The sequence below is a fragment of the Giraffa tippelskirchi genome, chromosome 13 (genome assembly GCF_054371585.1).
Source record: "Giraffa tippelskirchi isolate mGirTip1 chromosome 13, T2T-mGirTip1v1.2.pri, whole genome shotgun sequence".
Classification (NCBI taxonomy): domain Eukaryota; kingdom Metazoa; phylum Chordata; class Mammalia; order Artiodactyla; family Giraffidae; genus Giraffa; species Giraffa tippelskirchi.
In genome coordinates this window covers 22,087,366-22,107,500 of record NC_137287.1, presented here as the reverse complement: position 1 = coordinate 22,107,500, position 20,135 = coordinate 22,087,366, and the positions used below count along the sequence as shown (strand labels likewise).

Sequence of the window (20,135 nt, the reverse complement as noted above, 5' to 3'; positions counted from 1 at the left end):
GGGACAGAGAAAGCTTCTGACATAGACAGCAGAAGGGGACAGAGAGTGCCCAGGGTGGGGCAGAGTTTGGGTGGGGCTTTGTATACTTTTTCAATTGTTACCAACAATAGATCAAAAGAGTATCTCAAGGTTGTAAAAGTCTTACCAGACCCACTCCCACAACATATATCTTAAGATAGCAGGATTAGTCAGAAGTTTTTTGTCAAGAAGGAGAAACATGTCCTTGAGCAGGATACATTGTTGTTATATAATCATTAGTACAGAGCTTAAGGAAAAACATACCCTTGAGTAAGATGTGTTGTTTTGTTGGGTAGTCATTAGCTCTGGGCTCAAAGAAAGTAAGTCTTAGATGAAATAGATTGTTGTCATAACAACTCAGAGTTCAGGAGGAGAAAAGTCTTATGTGACTAAAATGAGAGAATGTAGAAAAAAAAGTTTGTCCCTTCCTCCTCCTTAAGGGCCCTTGTCTCCTTATCAACCTACCTAAGAATAAATTCTCTCACCTGGAAGGAGGGGGAAGAGTTATCTTACTGTTGGATGCTCACCAGGCTGAGCCTGAGAACACCCAGTAGGCTGGCCCTGCACCCATCACCCCATCCTCAACTCACACGGCCAAGATGGCAACCACTGTCCTCAACCTCCAGGCTCCTCCCTGGGTGCCACGTGTTAAGTGCCACAGTCAGGGTCCAGCCATCGCACATGCTGAAGTGAGTGCTCATCCCACCCACACCCATGACCCAAGTGTGTGGCAGTTGCTCCAGAAGAGATCTTGGGTCTGCAGTCAGTGGGAGCAAGAGCCCATCTCCAGAACTGGCTGACTGCCCAGGCCCGGCACTGCCCACACACAGCCGAGGACAGGCTGGGATGGACAGCTAGGGCGCTCTACCCAGACCCCTGTGACGCCAGGGGCAGCAAGCAAATGTCAACTTGGGGCCGCTAAGCTGAGTCTTAAGGGACCCTGTTTGAACACAGTTCACATCTCAGCCCAAAGGGCACAACCACAGCATGAGAGGTGAAGGCAGGCTCCACATGACTCTGGGAGCCAATGATGTCCTCTTGCCCACCAGAACCTCATTGACGAGCAGCTGAGCCACAAAGAGAAGCTGTACATTCTGGCCTTTGGCACGACCACCAGCGCCCTCTGGCCCAGCCCGACGGAAGTCAGCACCTCCAGGTGAGTGATTGCCCAGCCTTAGCCTGGGTGTTTACCTGGTCATTTTCCTCCCTAAAAGTGTTAGTGTCTTTATCAAAAGATTAAAATAAAAATAAGTGAGACAGTTCACAAAAACAGGAACACAAGAAGCCAATAACTTTTGGAAAAGTCATCACCCCACAAGCACCACAAAATGAAAAGACAAGATACCATTTCTACCGAGAAATCGAACAAAGATAGTTTTATTATTATGAAAATGATACATGCTGATTTTCAGAAATTGCAACAGTATAAAAGTATAAAAAATAGCAGCTAAGTCTCCCTCTCACCCTAGTTCCCCCTCCCTCACCTCCCAATAATAGTTTCTTCAATCTACTTCTACAGTCTTTGCACATATATGCATCTGTGTGTTTATCCTCTTTTATTTAAACATAATCAAGAGGACATTACATTGTTTTTCATCTTGGCTTTGCACCTAATTTTCTCTCAGTATGCAGAGTCAACCTCTTTCTTTTTAATAGCTACCTACAATTCCACTGTTTAGCACTTCCCTGGTGGCTCAGTGCAGGAGACTTGGGTTCGATCCCTGGGTTGGCAAGATCCCCTGCAGAAGGAAATAGCAACCCACTCCAGTATTCTTGCCTGGGAAATCCCATGAACAGAGTGGTCTGGTGGGCTACAGTCCATGGGGTCTCAAAGAATCAGATGCAACTTAGTAACTAAACAACTAAGAATTTCTACTAATTTATGCCTGAAAGTAGACATCTCTTTTCCAGGAAAGGAATAGCCTTGATTATCCACTATGTGTTAGGTGCCATGCTTAGCACTTCACATGTACTCTCTTACTCAATATTTATAGCCAACATATGGAATAGGATTACTATCCCAATTTTGCTGATGAGGAAACTGAGACTCAGGTTAGGGAACATTTCTGAAATGGTAGACAGGATTGGAGTCCAAAGCACAGAGCGGATCCCAGGGAAAGCCACATGCTTGCGTTTCTGGGACAGAGGTTCCCTTGTCCAGCACTGGCCGTAGAGGGGCACCCTTCTGGGTAGAGAAGTGCCCGTTCAGGCAGCATAGGCTTTGAATCCCAGCTCTGACAGTTATTGGGGGATCCTGATTCATCCTTTAACTCTCTCATTAACAGAATAAGGTGAGGATACCTGCTTCTCACAGAGTTGTTGGCATGGAAGGCACTCAATAGATAAGATTGTTTGTTTGTTTATATTTTAACTGTGATTTCCACTCTTGTTCAACCTCAAAGCTCCAGGATGTCAGACCTGGAAGTCACCTTGAGACCATCTAGCCAAGAGTTCCTTAACTGCAATTATTCCTGGATTTCCCTTGTGATTTTTGTCATATCCCTGCCACTTGTACTATTGTTTACTCTGTGCAACTTGTACTATTATTGATTTTAAAAATAACCCAATATTTATTCTGAATGAAACTATCAATGCCATAACTGAGAATCCTGTATCACTTGCCATAATTAGAAAGTTGCTATAAAAATAAATAGCATGAAAGCAGACAAAACAGTAATATTAAATTCCAGCTTGAAACCTATTGACTAGAGATGGCGCCAGGCCTGGGATTTGTTCCCTTTATTAAAAAGGGAAACTCAACCATTATAATAATGAAAGAGACTTACTGGCAATGAGCTGAAGGGTTTTTTTGGGGGGGTGGGGGGGTGTCAGAATGAAAGAGAAATGGGGAGACCAGAGCTGTCTCACTAGTGCTATGTGAGACATTGAACCAAGAAAGCTCTGTATTGAGTCGTTCCCCTATTGCCAGTAGTGTGTATTCCAATCCATGTGGGATGTAGCCACACAGCCTTAGTGTCTTCTCTTCAAGACTCTTTGGGTTGAGGATTAACCTCATGTTTCAGGCTGAGATCTGCCTCCAGGAGAGTTGGAGGGGAAAGGAGCTTAGTCCCAGACCCCACGTAGCAGAGTCGCTAGAAATTCAGGCCCTTGAGTCACACCTGGATTGAAGTCTCAGCATTTCCAGTTGCTTACAGTATCCCCTTGGGCAAGTCCTAACTCTGAGTTTCAGTTTCCTCATCTATAAAATGGGAATAAGGTATCCATATCAAAGAATCATTGTTAGGCTCACACCAGCCCATGTTTGTCCTGGGCCTGGTCCCTAGTATGAGTACTGTTATTAGGTTTTATCATTTTGCCTAGTCTCCAGGAACTCAAGCTTTGGGTGAAAAAACTGCAGCCTGACAGAGGCAGCAATCTGCTACAAGCCCTGAAGAAAGTCTTCGTTCTGAAGGGACTGAATTCTCTGGTGACCATCATGGGAAGCTGGTAGGTCTCCTTTTCTATGCTGCTAACAGACCCAGGAAGGGATTGGAGAACCAAACCAAGGTTAGAGAAAAGACCATCAAACGTGACTCTTCATGTACTCTTGAGAGAGGGCTGTATTTCCAGGCCATTCATCTACAGATTTTTATGGCAGGGGGCCAGGGCAGCCAGGCCTGAGGCCCACTATGCCCTGCATCTTAACACAGGTGACCTGGGACACTGGTGATTGGTTAGATTTGGTAGAGCTTCTTTGAGAATTACCATTTTGCTGGAGTACCCCCTTCTCTTCTTCCTTCTTCTTCCCAGCCCAGATCAGCCTTCTGAAATCCTGTCCAGTTACATCCAACAGTCTACCACGGGAAGGGACCTCATCATCCACATCATCACGTACAAATGCGATGATCAGGTGCCGCCTGTAAGTACCCACAAATCTTCAAGGCTTCCCTTGGATTGGCGATAGTGAGCTGGGCCAGCCTTTGAGGCCCCCAAGTTGTGGATCAGAATACAACTCTCCTTGTTCCTGCTTCTCCCATTGGTCAGCCCAGTTGGGAGGATCAGACAAGGAGAAAGCTTGTAAGACTAGCGGCATTGCCCTAGGGAGGGCTGACTCTGTCTCCATCCCCGTAGGCTGTTCTGAAGAACCTTGTGGAAGCTTTTGGGGGCTACTATCACTGCTACAGCCCAGAGACAGAGGTAAGCTCTTGGGCCAACACGCTGCCCCCTCCTCCTATCCCTGCCTGCTTCCAAGGTTGTGCCTGGGGAATCTGGGCCAGAAAGATTCTTTGTGTGTACTGGCTTCCCTTCTCCCCCACTCAGTGGGTTTACTCAAGTAAAATCAGATTAAAAGGAGTAGATGGGAAGAACAGGAACAACAAAAAGTCACAAGAGATTCTTTTGTCAGTGTGTATGATGAGTTGATTGGGCTACCCAGGTCACTCAGTGGTAAAGAATTTGCCTGCAAACGCAGGAGACATGGGTTCAATCCCTGGGTCAGCAAGATCCAATGGAGGAGGAAATGACAACCCACTTCAGTATTCTCGCCTGGAGAATCCCATGGACAGAGGAGCCTGGCAGGCTGCAGTCCACGGGGTCGCAAAGAGTTAGACACGTCTGAGCAACTGAGCATGCACACAATGAGCTGGTTGCATGCTGACAGAATTCTGAATTCCTACCCAGTTGCCATCAACATGGGCCCCAGCCCACCTCTGCTCCCACCAAAGCTCTGAGTCTGAAGCAGTTGCTTCAGTTCTCTCTCCTAGATAGACCCCATGTACTGGAAGAGACACGCAGCAATCAATTCTGAATGAGCAAGTAATTCTGTACCAATCCATCCATTAATCCTTGTCTCAGTTAATAATAACATCACGCACTCTGTGTCTGTAATGGAGATGACAGCAAATGCGTGTGTAAATCCATATGGCAGATTGAGAATCCAGCTGTCTGTTGAGCTTCAGGCTGTGCCTTGCCTGCTAACTACTAATTGCCAAGAGTAAATGAATATTTGCATCTCACAAGTATGTTCTAGTGTTACAAAGTCTAGGTCAGGCAACACTTTCCTTGGGAAAACCCCTTGTTACCTCACTGGCCAGACTCTGTAGGAGTGATATACTCCAGGGCTAGGAAGATACTATGGGTGAGTGAATGAAACTGGCTGGTTTAAGAAATATTTTCTCTTAAAACCTGTGAACCTCTTGGCTTAGTTATTGTTTTTCCACTCTTGATGGAGGTATGGGTAAGACAAATTTCATTGTTTTGTTTATTATGAGCAAAACAACAGTACAAAGATGACAAAAAATTACAACTGATTCTGATGAGACCGCAGCAGAGAGTGGTAAGGAGTGTGATGAACGAAACAGCATTTGCCCCAGTGAATGAGACGCCTCTGCTCAGCCCTAGCCCATTATTTATTTGTTCTGCAGGAGTGACCCCCAGTGTTTCTAATCTTCTGATTTTTCAAAAAGAGCCAGAAATCTGGATTTGTGTTTGTGTGTGTGTGTGTGATTTCCTTTCATTTTTAAAAAATTGAGGGACTTCCCTGGTGGTCCAGTGGCTAAGACTCCATGCTCCCAATGCAGAGGGCCTGGGTTTGATCTCTGGTTTCAGGGAGTTAGATCCTACATACCACACACAACTAAGACCCAGGGCAGCCAGATAAATAAATAAATTTTTAAAAATTGAGAAAATTCTCATAAATAAAGTGAACAACAGTGGCACTTTTTATACTCACAATGTTGTGTAACCACCACCTTTGTTTAGCTCCAACACATTTCCATCTCCCCAAAAGGAAACTCTGTACCCTTCAAACAATGACTCCCCATTCCCCCTCCCCTGCAGCCCCAGCTAATTGTCAATCTGCTTTCTGTCTCTTGGGATTTACCTATTGTAGCTATTTCATATAAATGGAGTCACCTTTCCTGTCCATCTTTTTTCACTCAGCATCATGTTTTCAAGATGCATCTGTGTTCTAACATGTATCAGAACGTCATTCTTTTTATGGTTGAATAATATTCCCTTTTCTGAATATACTACCACTTGTTTATCCATTCACCAGTCAATGGATATTTGAGCTGCTGTGAACTGGTACGATTATTGGTGGGTAAGTATCTGAGTCCCTGTTTTCAATTATTGTAGGTACATAGCTAGGAGCAGAAATGCTAGGTCATGTAGTAATTCTGTTTAATTTTTTGAGGAGCCGCCAAACTGTTCTCCACAGCAGCTGCACCATTTTACAGTTCCACCCGCACCCCTCAATTTCCAATTCTCCACATGTTCGCCAATACTTATTATAGTCCTTTAATTATTATTATTATAGCTAGAGGAGGGTATAAAGTGTTTCTTCACATCTGTAAGGTTAGACAGCCTTTCAACTATTTAAAACACTGCAAGCCAATAATGTACAAACGGAACACTCATTGGCAGGCTCTGTCCTGCTCATGGATCCTGTTTATAACATCCGCTTTGAAGAGCATGCCACTCTGCCCTAGGGATTCACGTGGCTGCCTGCCCTTTCTCACCTCGGCCACTGCGGCTAACCAGGTGACTACTGGATGACCGATTGTCCCCACCACCCCCAGATCTGCAGCAGCCGGGAGGTGGATGAGCTCCTGGCAGAAATCCAAAAGGCCCAGAGCCTCCGGGACCACGTGCAAGCCCTGCACCCCAATGCCCCCTGTGAGGAGCCCACCGGCGTGATGCAGGAGGTAGGTGCTGAGAGCCGGAGCTCAGACCTTCCCGGAGGCGCGCAGCTGGCCTCGCCATGCTCTCGCGTCTCAACTGTCATTCAAGGGCGCGGCTGCCAGGCCCCCAAAAGCGGAGTAAGGCGAAGCCCCGCCCCCTCACAGCCCCCACAGCTCTGAACTGCCCCAGCCTCTGCTGGAAGGATCCTGGTGGATTTTCTAACCGAAAAAAAATATATTTCAGAGAAAGGCCATCAGGCCTCTGCCACCCCTTCCACTTAAACACTGTCCCTCCCTTCCCCCTAATTTGGAGAATGATGAAAACCTCAGCTACACAGGGTAGGCTGTCTGGAGACATCTTCTCACCAGCATCTCATTCATTCCGGGCAAAGGCCCTGTTTGAGGGCGTTTAATTTATCAGCAGAAAAACTTAGAAAGTTTATGGACACAAGCGCTATAAAAGCTGTGCTATGTTTAGACAGCACAGACAACTTAGTTATGGACAGAAGAGAATTGGAAACGCTTTTATAGCATCACAGAGTGAAGGTATGGACTTGGGGTACCACACGTTTTGACCTGGCTAGCTGTCGTGAAAGAAACACAGCACTTAGACTGAGGTCTTGAATTTTACTTTCAGCTCTTCTACTGATTATCTATCAGTCACTTCAGTCGCTCAGTCGTGTCCGACTCTGTGACTTCATGGACTGTGGCACACCAGTCTTCCCTGTCCATCACCAACTCCCAGACCTTGCTCAAGTCGAGTCAATGATGCCATCCAACCATCTCATCCTCTGTTGTCCCCTCCTCCTCCTGCCTTCAATCTTTCCCAGCATCAGGGTCTTTTCCAATGAGTCAGCTTTTCCTATCAGGTGGCCAAAGCATTGGAGTTTCAACTTCAACATCAGTCCTTCCAATGAATATTTAGGACTGATTTCCTTTAGGATTGACTGATTTGATCTCCTTGCAGTCCAAGAGACTCTCAAGAATCTTCTCCAACTCCACAGCCTCTGGGACCACGTGATTATCTATAAACAATAACAATAATTAATGATTTTCATTTGCTGAGTGCGTAGGCACTTAAGATAGGCACAAGGCTTACTCTTTTTAAATGCCTTACTTTATCTTACAACAGCGGTCTGCAGCAGATATGTTATTACCCCCATTTTACAACTGAGAAAACTGAAGTTGAGTTTAAATAATTTGCCTGAGATCACAGAGATAGAAGCTGATTAGTCTCAATTGAACTCAGGTCTGTTTGATGTCAGAAACTTGCCATGAGTTTCCCAAAATGAAATGCATATACTACTTGTAGTTTGCAAAATAATTATAAGGTGATATGCAGATTAACATTCTTTTAAATGTTATATTTTTAAAACTAGCTCATTATGGTAGAAATAGAGCTTTCCAAAATTATTTAAGTACTAGGAATTCTCTGACAGTTTCAATGTTTCGGACTTGGCGTGTTCACTGCCAAGAGCCCAGATTCAATCCCTGGTAGGGAAACTAAGTGCCCACATTCTGTAAGGCGTGGCCAAAAACAAACAAAGTATATATATAAAATTTAAGTACAAAAAGGGGTCCATTAAAAATCAAAATTGAAATTAATATTAATTTCAATTAATGTTATTAAAATTAATTATTAAAAAGACAGTGTTACATGTTTGATTTTTTTAAATATGAAGTAAATAACAGTACAGTGCTTCCCTGGTGGCTTAGTGGTAAAGAATCCACCTGCAAATGCAGGAGATACAAGTTTAATCCCTGGGTCGGGAAGATTCCCTAGAGTGGAAAATGGCAATCCACTCCAGTATTCTTGCATGGGAAATCCCATGGACAGAGGGGCCTGGTGGGCTACAGTCCATGGGATCACAAAAGAGTCGGACACGGCTTAATGACTCAACAACAACAACAGCAAATAACAGTACCCTGGTACTCAGATACAGCATATTTCATGAAGGTGGTTCTCAAATGTCTCAAGTTTGGGAATTGCTGTTTTGTGTTTTCCTCGAACACAAGCTATGTGACTTAATCTCTCAGAACCTCAGGTTTTTGGTTGTAAATGTGGGCACGGGAGTCTAGGCTAGATCAGGGCTCCCTAAATGATTTGGTACAGGAATTGCTCTTTAGTTCCCTGGAGCTTATGTTTTGTGCCCACGGCAAGGCCACCTGTCATCTTGGAGTCCGTGGTGCTGATTCAGTTGGTAAGGGTGGGAAGGGGTTAGGAGGATGGACAGATGACAGAGGAAGTGAGTTGCTGGGTACAGCTCTGTCTTCTCCTGGAAATTCCACACATCTCTAGAGATGGGGATGGGACTATGGGAGGGAAAGGCAAAACTGCCTGTAATTTAACAGGTAATGTTTTAAGAGGGCTTCCCTGGTAGCTCAGCTGATAAAGAATCCGCCTGCAATGCAGGAGACCCCAGTTCAATTCATGGGTCAGGAAGATCCCCTGGAGAAGGAAGGGATAAGCTACCCACTCCAGTATTCTTGGGCTTCCCTGGTGGCTCAGACAGTAAAGAATCTGACTGCAATGTGGGAGACCTGGGTTTGATCCCTGGGTTGGGAAGATCCCCTGGAGGAGGGCATGGCAACTCACTCCAGTATTCTTGCCTGGAGAATCCCCAGAGACAGAGAAACCTGGCAGGCTACAGCCCATGGGGTCACAAAGAGTCAGACACAACTGAGCGACTAAACACAATATTTTAAGATGCTCCTTTGGGTGGGAGGGGGAAGACTGTGGACTTTCCAGCTCTAAAATATTATTATGTAATGATGATTTTTCATTTCAATTTAGATTTCTACAGAGGTTGGCAAGAGTTCACTCATGAATCTCTTGCCTAAACCCCCAAAGCATGAGGATCCTCTCATGATTGAGTTCCCAAACTTGGACCTGACTTCTGCAGAATGGCTAAAGACCAATAGCCTGAAAGGTAAATCCCCAGAGAGGGAAGAACCCAAGATGCGGGTGACTGACCAAAGGCATGAACCCTTTGGGGCTTCATGAGCAGTGCCTCAAACCCCACCATTTACTTTTACAGCCAAGAAGCTAAACCTTTATCAGGTTCTGGCACCCAATGCATTCTCTCCCGTGGAGGAATTTATACCTATTCTCCGGAAAACAGTATCATCAACTATCCATGAGGTAACTCAGATTCAGAGTTCTGTCCTGTCCTTTGCCATGGAGCTCCTGTGTGGTATTTCCTTTCTGAAATGTTCAGGAAATAGAGGTTATGAGACAGAGCCCAAGGAGCAGGACCTGAGGGCTTGGAGTGCGATGCAGGCTTTCCACCCAGGACTCTAGAACTCTCATCAAATCTACTTTAACTGCTGTTTTTCAAAGATACAAAAAATGAAACTTGGGAGATAGGGGTAAGAGGGCGTATACTGGGCACCACGGTCACCTCCTTCATGGAAGTTTCCTCCTCGTCATTCAGGACACACTTTCTCTTTGGGCCCTCACTCTACCTTATACAGACTTCTCCTATTGCTCCTATGATGCACATATGTGTGTATTTGTTACATGTCTGATCCCCACCAGAGTATGAGCCCTATAAAAGAAAGAACTCTTCCCCAACACTCTGTCCCCTATATGTAGTACAAGTAAGCAGTCAATGAATGGCTGCCTGGGTGGAGAGAAGGATAGAAAGAAGGAGGAAAAGGCTGAGTGAGTGGATGGATGGAAATGATAGATGACTAGGTAAAAGAATGGATGGACAGATGGAAATATGAACAGATGGAAGGATAGATAACATGATAGAATAAAAAGATGAAAGGAGAAAAGTAAAGATTAAATGAAGGATAAAGGATGGAGAAGTGGAAGGAAAGCATAATAGGTGAATAGAAAGATCAGTCAGTGGGGGGACTTCCCTGGCGGTGCAGTGGTTGAGACTCTGCACTCCCATTACAGGGGGCATGGGCCCGATCCCTGGTCAGGGGACTATGATCCCACAGGCAGCAAGGCAAGGCCAGAAAAGAAAAGATCAGTGGAAAGACAGAAGAATGAAAGGCAAGAGACAGGGGATGTCTAGTTCTGGCAGCCCACAGATGAATGACTAGACGGAAGGAGTGACAGAGATACAGATATGACAACTTGATGGAGGATGAATGAACAGAATGAACAAATCTGATTTTCAAAGTGTCCATGAAGGCCCATCTAGGTTTCCAAATCTAAGAACTTATGACTATAGTATGCTTTAAGGTCTCCGACTCTGCTATTACCAAAACTTCTAATCATACCTTTTAATAAAGACACTGTTGTTCAGAAGAACCTCCTGAGAAGGAAGCCGATTTGCTGTCACACCTGGTTCATTCAGGGGACTGTGTCCTGAAGTCCCTCAGCTGCCAGCTCCAGACAAGGCAATGGCCTGGTGATGGGGAGGGGCCTAATCCACCCGCAGAGGTGTTAAGAGCCCATTTCCCTCTCTTGCATCTGACTTGGAGAACCCAGTGACCGATTTAAACTTAAAATCCTTCCTCACTTGTGCTTCTGTTCACCTGCCCCCCTCCTGGCCACACCTGAGTGCAGAAGGCAATGGTGCAATTTGAATGGCACGACGGGACAGTGAAGAATATTCATGTGGACTTGCCCTTCCTGTACGAGTACCAGGTCAGTGCTGGGTCCCATCAGTCAGAATGTGGGGTGTGGGGAGGGGGATGAATGTGGAGGCACCAAGCCAGTGACAGAACCCCCTCCTGTAAACAGACTGTGCTCCACCCATGGGCCCTTCTGGAGCTTTCTCCACCTCCTCTCCAGGCAGGAACCTGGATGCCTTAAACAAAACCCTCTAATCCTTGTGGTCAAGGTTTACCTCCTCCCCATTTGAAGCAATGACACACTTTGACTCTTCCCTCCCTAGGCTCGTGACAGACGAGTACATGCAAATTTTTATTTATTTATCTATCTATTTTTGGCTCTGCTGGGTCTTTGTTGGTGCGCGCGGGGTTTCTCTAGTTTCGGCCAGCGGGGGCTACTCTCCAGTTGTAGTGCTGGGTCTTCTCATTGCAATGGTTTCTCTTACTGCAGAGCATGGGCTCTAGGTGCCCAATCTTCATTAGTTGTGGTTCACGGGCTCCAGAGTGGGGAGCTCAGTAGTTGTAGCGCATGGGCTTAGTTGCCTCTCGGCATGTGGAATCTTTCTGGACCAGGTATCAAACCGGTGTTCCCTGCATTGGAATGCAGACTCTTAACCACTGAACCATGAGGGAAGAAGTCCTAGTACGTGCTTTAGAGGGATTTTTGTACATGGATATCCATGGCCTTGACACACCATTTGCAGAAGCCAAGTGGGATACACCCTCTTCCCCCACAGGCCCCTTAGTCAGCCATGCTTTGTGCAGTGCTGACTGTATATGGCCCATGAGTTTGCAGAAACAGCTCAGCAGAGTGATGCGGATGTATGAGAGACGGATTGAGTGGCTGTCCTTGGCCAGCAGAAGAATCTGGGGCACCGTCTGTGAAAAAAGGTAACTTCCTCCAGTAGTATTCTTGTCCTTCATGGTGGCCTGTGTGACACGGTACTGATTCAACTTATGAATTTCCTATTGGTAGCATCAGAATCCATCATTTAGATTAAGGATCAATAATGGCTCAGCAGACCCCCTGGAGGGAAAAGTCACCACCATTAACTGCAACCTCAAGAATAGCATCACCATGTCACTCAGGAGTCTTTGTCAAAAAGCAAAAGAAACTAAGTGCAAACTGACTGAAACAAATCAGGGAAGTCTGATCTATAACTGTAAATTCTAAAGTAGATTTGGTAGCTGTCTTCAGGCCGGGCTTGATCCAGAGGTTCATACATGTCAGAAATTTCTTTCCATCCTTCAGTTCCGTTTTCCTCTTTCTTGGCTTTGTTTTCAGGCAGGCTGTCCCCTCTAGGTAGCAAGATAGCCACCCAAAGTTCCCAACTTCCTTCCTTCCAGTTTAGCACTTCCAGGGTTTGGGACATGGGCCCATCCGTGAGCTATTCACTTGGGCCAAGAGGATTTGATGTTCTGATTGCCTGGGGTCTAATGTACACTTTAAAGCTTGGGCTAGGGTCAGCTCTACTCAACTCAAGTGGACCACTAGAGACAGAGGTATCCCCCCGACACCAGAAAGAAAGATCAAGATATTGTTGTGAGCAGAAGTGATGGATGCTGAGTAGGAAGAAACAATAGGTATCTATTATATCATTACCATTCCATACCTTACTTAATGCATTACCACTTATCATGTATTATAAGTTTGTAATACCATTCATCTGTTCTATTATTTAATTCTCAAAACAACCTCTTGAAGAGTCCTGTTATAATTTATATAGTTAAATATGCCAAGGAACGGGCTTCCAAGGTGGTGCAGTAGTAAAGAATCTGCCTGCTAACGCAGGAGATGCAAGAGACTCAGGTTCAGTCTCTGAGTGAGGAAGATCCCTTGGAGTAGGAAATGGCAACCCACTCCAGTATTCTTGCATGGAGAATTCCATGGACAGAGGAATCTGGCAGACTGCAGCCCATGGGGTCACAAAGAGTGAGCACACACTCAAACACGTGGCAAGGATCAGAGAGGTACTGTGACTTGCCTAAGGCCCCACAGAAAGTGGGACTTGAACCAAGGTCTTCTGATGCTCTATCTGGTGAATTTTCTTTTGCTAATTTATAGCTGTCTCAAAATGAGAATGGGGGGAGGAGAGAGGACTGTAAGATCTAAGGAGAAAGCTGAATAGTGCTAGGGATCTTAAAACAGAGAGAGAAAATAAAAAGATACATTTCCCCAGAGGCCCCAGTTATACCTAATTCCCCATCTAACTTGCTTAGCTTGTTTGTTTTCCCTTCACAGACCCCAACCTATTATAGTATCAAATGCTAGTGATTTAAAACAAGGTAATGTATGAAATCATTATATGCAGTCCTGCCCTTAAACTGTGTCCACCACGAGGCTTTATTCCATGATAGACCCTCCTGCAGAGAAGGTTCCATGACCTCCTCAGGCCACTGCCTGTGTTGACCTCAAACCATAGAGAAGATTTGGCCAGGGGTGCATTTGGCGTGCAGAACTCCCCTGGAAAAAACGTTAAATAGTAAAATGGAACAGAATAAACATTATCTGAGAGATTCGGTTCTCCTCTTAAAGCTTGTGTTTCTTTTTAGGGTGGTTATACTGCTCGATATCTCCGTGACCAATTCCATGTACATTATTCATATCCAGCACTCCCTGCGACGCCTGCTGGAGGAGCAGCTGTCCAACAAGGACTGCTTCAACATCATTGCGTATGCAGCTGCTTCCCCTGGTGGGGAGGGCGTGGGTGCTAGGACGCCATCGCCAGGCTGAGGCTTCTGGCAGGACAGCAGATGTATGGGCAGCCAGCCTCCTAGGAGGGCTGTCCGTTTATCTGATTTGAACGATCTTGTTTGGGGCATTGAATAATTAAATGGTTGTAGGATGGTCCCCTGGGGTGACGCTGGTAAGCGGCCCCAAAACACATTGTTTGATCAGCTAGGATAAAGTAACTCAGCCCGTTGCCCCATTTGGCTCCCAAGCTGATAAACACAAGAGAGAGAAAAAAGGGTCCCCAGGCTTGGCTCCTACCTCAGTTCTAGCAAGCCACGATATTTTAAACATTCAGAATTCCAATTATAAATTTTAATTGTACATAGATAAATCAATATTATTATTATAGATAGTTATATGTTATATAGATTATATAGAACTATATAGAATTAAATTATACCTTTATTTATATAACTACATGGTTCCATTATATATAAAACTATGTATTTAAGTTATACATAAGTAGGTGTGCGTGCTGCATACTAAGTAGCTTCTGTCATGTCTGACCCTTTGAGACCCTATGGACCCCCATGGACCCCCATGGACTGTAACCCACCAGGCTTCTCTGTCCATGAGCTTTTCCAGGCAAGAATACTGGAATGGGTTGCCATTTCCTTCTCCAAGGTATCTTCCTGACCCAGGAATCAAACCCATGTCTCTTATGTCTCCTGCTTTGGCAGGTGGGTTTTTTACCACTGGAACACCTGGGAAGCCCATATATAAGTATATATAATATAAATTGATACTATGTAGCTACATATTTAAATTATGTATTTTATACATAATTATATATATAAATTTTAACTATAAGTAAATTTAATTTATAAATATTTAATATGTAACATGTTTAACTACATATGTTTAAATTATATATGACTATATATAATAGTATAAATATTTAAGTTATAGTTCTATCTACATAGTTACTTATATTTTTAATCTATAAATTATATATAATTTAAATATATGTAGTTATATATATTTTTACACAACTTCACATCGGATAGGGAGTATTCTAAACCTAATAAGTCAGCAGTTAATATTATATATTAAACTGTACCAGAGCCTAGTCATTCCCTAATAAATTCTACAGAAAAATGCTTAGAAAAGCATTTTGGACAATATTTTCATTCATTCATGCCTTTCATTCACTTAACAAACTTTTATTGAAAGGCTGCCATGTACTGTAAGTATGCTAGGCATTAGGGATATAGAAGTTAACACACACGATACCTGTCCTCAAGGAACTTATGACCTAGTAGTAAGAGGCAGGAATGTTAAAATACAAATGCTATTAAATGCTTTCTGAAGAAATAAGTAGAAGGCAGGATATGGAACTGCAAGTCCCATATCGACTCAAAGGTGGAGTCAATCCATTCACCTAGGAAGAGTGAGGTTAGGAGATCTTAGCTGAGTCTTGACAAAGAGTAGGTGTTTCCCTAGCACACAGGAGAGACACCAGATGATGGAGGCTTTAAACAGGAGCTTTTATACTATAAGACATATAGGCATTGAAGGATTTTAAGCAAGATAATAATCTTGAGACACTTGAGTTACAAGGTGAAAGACAGGCTGAAGGGATGCAATACTGGAGGGGAGACCTGAGCCAAGGCAGTGGGAATGAAAGACAGGGGGGCCTGTGAGGGGTGCAAGGAGTTACATATGCAGAATGTAGTCACTGTTTGGCTGTAGGGGACGAGGGAATGGTGAAGAGGTGTGCCAAGTGGAGCAGAGTTTGGAAGATAAACATATAGAGCCTGAGATCCTTAAGAGTCTGCAGAGTCTCCTGGTTGGAGCTCTAGCCATCAGCATTTTGACTAAAGACATAGGAGGGCATGTATTGCACCTGTGGAGACGCGATGGAGGAGAGATGCCAACCAAGGACAGAATTTGGGAGAAGCTGCCATTTGGACGGCAGAGAAAGGGAACCACCTACGAAACAAGAGGAGCAGTCCAAGAGGCAGGAGGAAAACCTGGAGAAATAGGTGTTTTCACCTTTCCCAGTTGAAGAAGGATCTTGGAAAGAAACAGAGTTAGGGCCTGCAGAAGCAAAGTAGGAAGGCGAAGAAAGAAGGAATTCACTGAATCTGGCAATAGAGCTCCCTGATAGGAAAACAATGAGACATAATAGTTTTGCAATTCAGTTTGGCAAGCATTTAAAAGATTGATAGTACCCAATGCTGATGATAATTTGGTGAAAAGGGCACTCCTGGAAAGTATTGGTGGAAATGTAATTTGGTACAGACCTTGTATTACATTTTTTTAAATTGGAAGTATGGTTGATTTGGTGCTTCCCTGGTAGCTCAGCTGGTAAAGAGTCTGCCTGCAATACAGGAGACTCCTGTTTGATTCCTGGCTCAGGAAGATCCCCTGGAGAAGGGATAGGCTACCCACTCCAGTATTCTTAGGCTTCCCTGGTGGCTCAGGAAGTAAAGAATCTGCCTGCAAAGTGGGAGACCTGGGGTTCGATCCCTGGATTGGGAAGATCCCCTGGAGGAGGGCATGGCAACCCACTCCAGTATTCTTGCCTGGAGAATCCCACGGACAGAGGAGCCTGAGGGGCTACAGTCCATGAGGTTGCAAAGAGTCAGACATGACTGAGCAACTAAACACAGGACAGCACAGCATAGTTGATTTGGGCTTCCCAGGTGGCTCAGTGGTAAAAATTTCACCTGCCAGTGCAGGAGGCACAAGAGATGTGTGTTCAGACCCTGGGTCAAGAAGATCCCCTGGAGGAAGAAATAGCAACGCACTCCAGTATTCTTGCCTGGAGAATCCCATGGACAGAGGAGCCTGGTGGGCTACAGTCCATAGGGTGGCAAAAAATCAGACACAATTCAGCACACACGCATATAGTTGATTTACAATGTAGTGTTAGTTTCAGGTGTACAGCAAAGTGATTTAGTTATATACCATATATATATATATATATATTGTGTTTCAGATTCATTTCCCTGATAAGTTATTACAAAATATTGAGTATAGTTCCCTGTGCTAGACAGTAGGTCCTTGTTGGTTATTTGTTTTATATATAATGTGTATATGTTAATCCCAAGCTCCTAATATTTTGTGTATCATCTTCACACAGGGGCCATGCTAATCTTCTCTGTATGGTTCCAATTTTAGTATATGTGCTACTGAAACAAGCACTGAATCAGTAGGGTCTTTGTTCCTTCAATTAAACCTTTATGAAATAACCAAAGGAAATATTAAGATGAATGTGCAAAGATAACCTTGAAGGGATTTTTCAATGCAGAGTTCTGATAGTTGACAAACTTGGAAAAAGAACAAGAGGGAATTGGTAAAAATAAACCTGACTGTAGAATTCTATGCAACTGTTCAAAAGGATGTGGGAGATTTACGTGAGTACATTTAGAAAAGTTGCTCAATAAGTCCAAATGAAAGGAAATAAATAGCATAGGTTATATAATTCCATTTCTTTTATTTTGCTGGAAAATTTTTTTAAATTATTGTGTAAAGTGAAAAAATAACCATGCTGAGCTGATGCCTACCCTCTTTCTCACTACCTCCAGGTTCCCAGACTCTCTCCACAAACTTGCAGTTTCTATCCGTTTAGGCTGTAACACTGATTTATGGTTGAAAACAAGGTCACCAGGATGGGAAGAAAGGCTATAACTCCACTTCTGTCAATATATCTTTATCTAACAATTTTTAATCCAAAAGAATATAGAACAAAGAGTTAACAGAAATTTGGAGGGAGGGATAAAATTGAAGGCATTTTCACTCTCTGTATATTATTAGAATTTTTATTCAACTATAATAGAGGATTTATTATCCAAATCTAATAAGAGATATGTCCATGGGATTAGGAAAGGAGGTCATCATTAATATTTGCCAGAGAACTGCCCGGGGTGGAAGCTTGACTGCAGAGGATTGAGAAGCAGATAATGAGGAAGTGGTAGTAACATTGTTTTTCCAGGGAGCCTGTCTGTGAAGGGGAAGAGGAAAGAGAGAGAAGTAGCTGGCAGAATGGACCCTGGTAGAATGATATTTAAGAGAGGCAGAGGGGGCGAGGGAAGTAGGCCTGGGGATGGGAGTGGGAGGGAGGTCACCAAGGGGCAGAGTCTCAGAAAGGTTGGCGGTGGTCAAGTCAAGAACCCAGGTGGAGGACATGCTCTCGAACGAGAGAGGGGACAGCTTTTCCTTGACTAAGGGGATAAGTCTTCTTCTCAAAGATTTAAATTCTGTCTCATAGGGAGAATGAGCTGATGCATATAAAAAAGAGAAACTGTAATACAGGTGGAGAGTGAAAACTTTGAGGATGAATCTGTGCTCTTTGCCACCCCATGGACCGTAGCCTGCCAGGCTCCTCTGTCCATGGGATTTTCCAGACAAAGGTACTGGAGTGGGCTGCCATTTCCTTCTCCAAGGGATCTTCCCAACTCAGGGATCGAGCCAAGGTCTCCCGCATTGCAGACAGATGCTTTACCATCTGAGATACCTGAGAAGCCCTGAATCCATGCTAGGGGAGCCAAAAAGGGAGCAGTGACTCCTTCCCTGGAGGTGGGGAAGTTCACACAGAGGAGAGAGTACCCTTCTTCAGGGGGAAGGTCTGGCCAAACCGGTCCTGGCCGGTGGACACGGCGGGCCCCTGCTCTGCTCCCACTGTGAACATGCTGGGACATGTCCTGACCAGCAAGGAGCTCGTGGGTGACATCCTAACATTTTGGGGACGTAACCAGAATTTGGGGCCTCCCTTGTGGCTCAACTGGTAAAGAATCTGCCTGCAATGCAGGAGACCTGGGTTTGATCCCTGAGTTGGGAAGATCCCCTGGAGAAGGGAACAGCTACTCACTCCAGTATTCTGGCCTAAAGTGTTCCATGGACTGTATAGTCTATGGGGTTGCAAAGAGTCAGACACGACTGAGTGACTTTCACTTTCAACCAGAATTTTGCCCCCTTAAAATCCTGGGAAGCCCAGGGAGCTGGGGCACATATCTCCCCACTAAGAACAAGCCCTCTTTCCCTCCCTCCAAGGTTTGGAAGCACCGTGGAAAGCTGGAGGCCCGAGATGGTTGTCGCCAGCCACAGCAACCTACAAAGCGCCTGGCGGTAGGTGACCTGCTGGTCTGACAGCAGCCTCCCTGGTGCTACTTTTTCTGGCCCCCTCTTTCCCCCAGAAAGTAGCTCTCTCTAGAACCTTTGCCCTCCGACAGACGGCACAGATGCGAATCGGGAAACATCCACCTTTCATTCCCCGCCCTCCCCTCTGGGGCCTGGCAGCCCACCACCTCAGCACCGCCTCCCTGCCTCCCAGGTGGGTCCTGAACCTGAAGTGTCAGGGCAGCAGGAACGTCCTCAGCGCCCTGCGGAAGGCTGTGGAAGTGGACTTCAAGGACAAAGAAGTACAGCAGTCACAGGGCATCTACCTCTTCACGGGGGGCATCCCTGACCAGGACATGGTGGGTGGGCCTCGTCTCGGCCTCCCTTATCCTCCAGGACCCCCACATCTTCCCCTGGGTGGATGCCTAGCGACTAGTTTCTCCAGCATGATTTTCCCATCCAGACTTTATCACCTGGAGATGTTGTTCAAAAGCAGAAGTTGTCAGACCTGGCTCCCAGGGGCCTGAGAGTCTGAATTTCTAATGAGCTCCCAGAGGATTAGAGGCTGCCCATCTAAGATCTCAGGCCCAGCTCCCCGCCAAGATCTATTAAGATAGTAAGAGAAATGGTGACCCAGGCTCTTCCATCTTTCTCTCCTCAGTGCCACGTACTAGACCAGGTACACAGTAGGTCCTCAAGAAAGAGACTGGGCTGAACTGAATAGCAGCTTGAAAAGCCCTCAGCCCTGGGCCCCTCCTCCCTCTCTGCCCACAGGCCATGCTCAGCGCCTACATGGCCGAGGCCTGCGGGGGCTGTGACTTCCATCTGAACGTGTGTCTCTTCTATGTGGGTGAGTCACAGACGGACACCATGCCCCCTGCCTGCTATGCCAGCCGCACGGACACAGCCGCCGCCTACAGGGAGGTCACCCGGGCTGCTGGTGGGCGCTTCCACTGGTTTGGAGACACAGGTGAGTGAGTGGTGCTGGTCCCTCCACCTCTTTCTTTGCAGACAGCAGTCTCGCTACTGACATAGCTCCTTATGCCTTAAACATAGGGATAGGGTAGGGGTGGGGAGGGAGGCTTAAAAGGGAGGGGGTATTTGCATAATTATCACTGATTCGTGTG

General features: G+C 45.3%; 1 protein-coding gene and 1 non-coding gene across 2 annotated transcripts in view; one reads left to right on the top strand and one right to left on the bottom strand.

Moving 5' to 3' along the window:
- The window catches only part of VWA3A (von Willebrand factor A domain containing 3A), a 56,384-nt gene that overhangs the window by 19,149 nt on the left and 17,100 nt on the right, over positions 1-20,135 (top strand). The window contains exons 9-21 of the mRNA XM_081554568.1: positions 1,068-1,174; positions 3,340-3,465; positions 3,769-3,877; positions 4,090-4,155; positions 6,537-6,662; positions 9,433-9,568; positions 9,677-9,780; positions 11,164-11,244; positions 12,007-12,101; positions 13,764-13,883; positions 18,943-19,017; positions 19,223-19,367; positions 19,783-19,978. Of these exons, the coding sequence (XP_081410694.1) occupies positions 1,068-1,174; positions 3,340-3,465; positions 3,769-3,877; positions 4,090-4,155; positions 6,537-6,662; positions 9,433-9,568; positions 9,677-9,780; positions 11,164-11,244; positions 12,007-12,101; positions 13,764-13,883; positions 18,943-19,017; positions 19,223-19,367; positions 19,783-19,978 (1,486 nt within the window). The remainder of the gene's footprint in view (positions 1-1,067; positions 1,175-3,339; positions 3,466-3,768; positions 3,878-4,089; positions 4,156-6,536; positions 6,663-9,432; positions 9,569-9,676; positions 9,781-11,163; positions 11,245-12,006; positions 12,102-13,763; positions 13,884-18,942; positions 19,018-19,222; positions 19,368-19,782; positions 19,979-20,135) is intronic.
- LOC145533559 (U6 spliceosomal RNA) lies at positions 16,987-17,094 on the bottom strand. Its single transcript, XR_014074161.1, has one exon. It is a non-coding gene; the product is annotated as a U6 spliceosomal RNA (small nuclear RNA).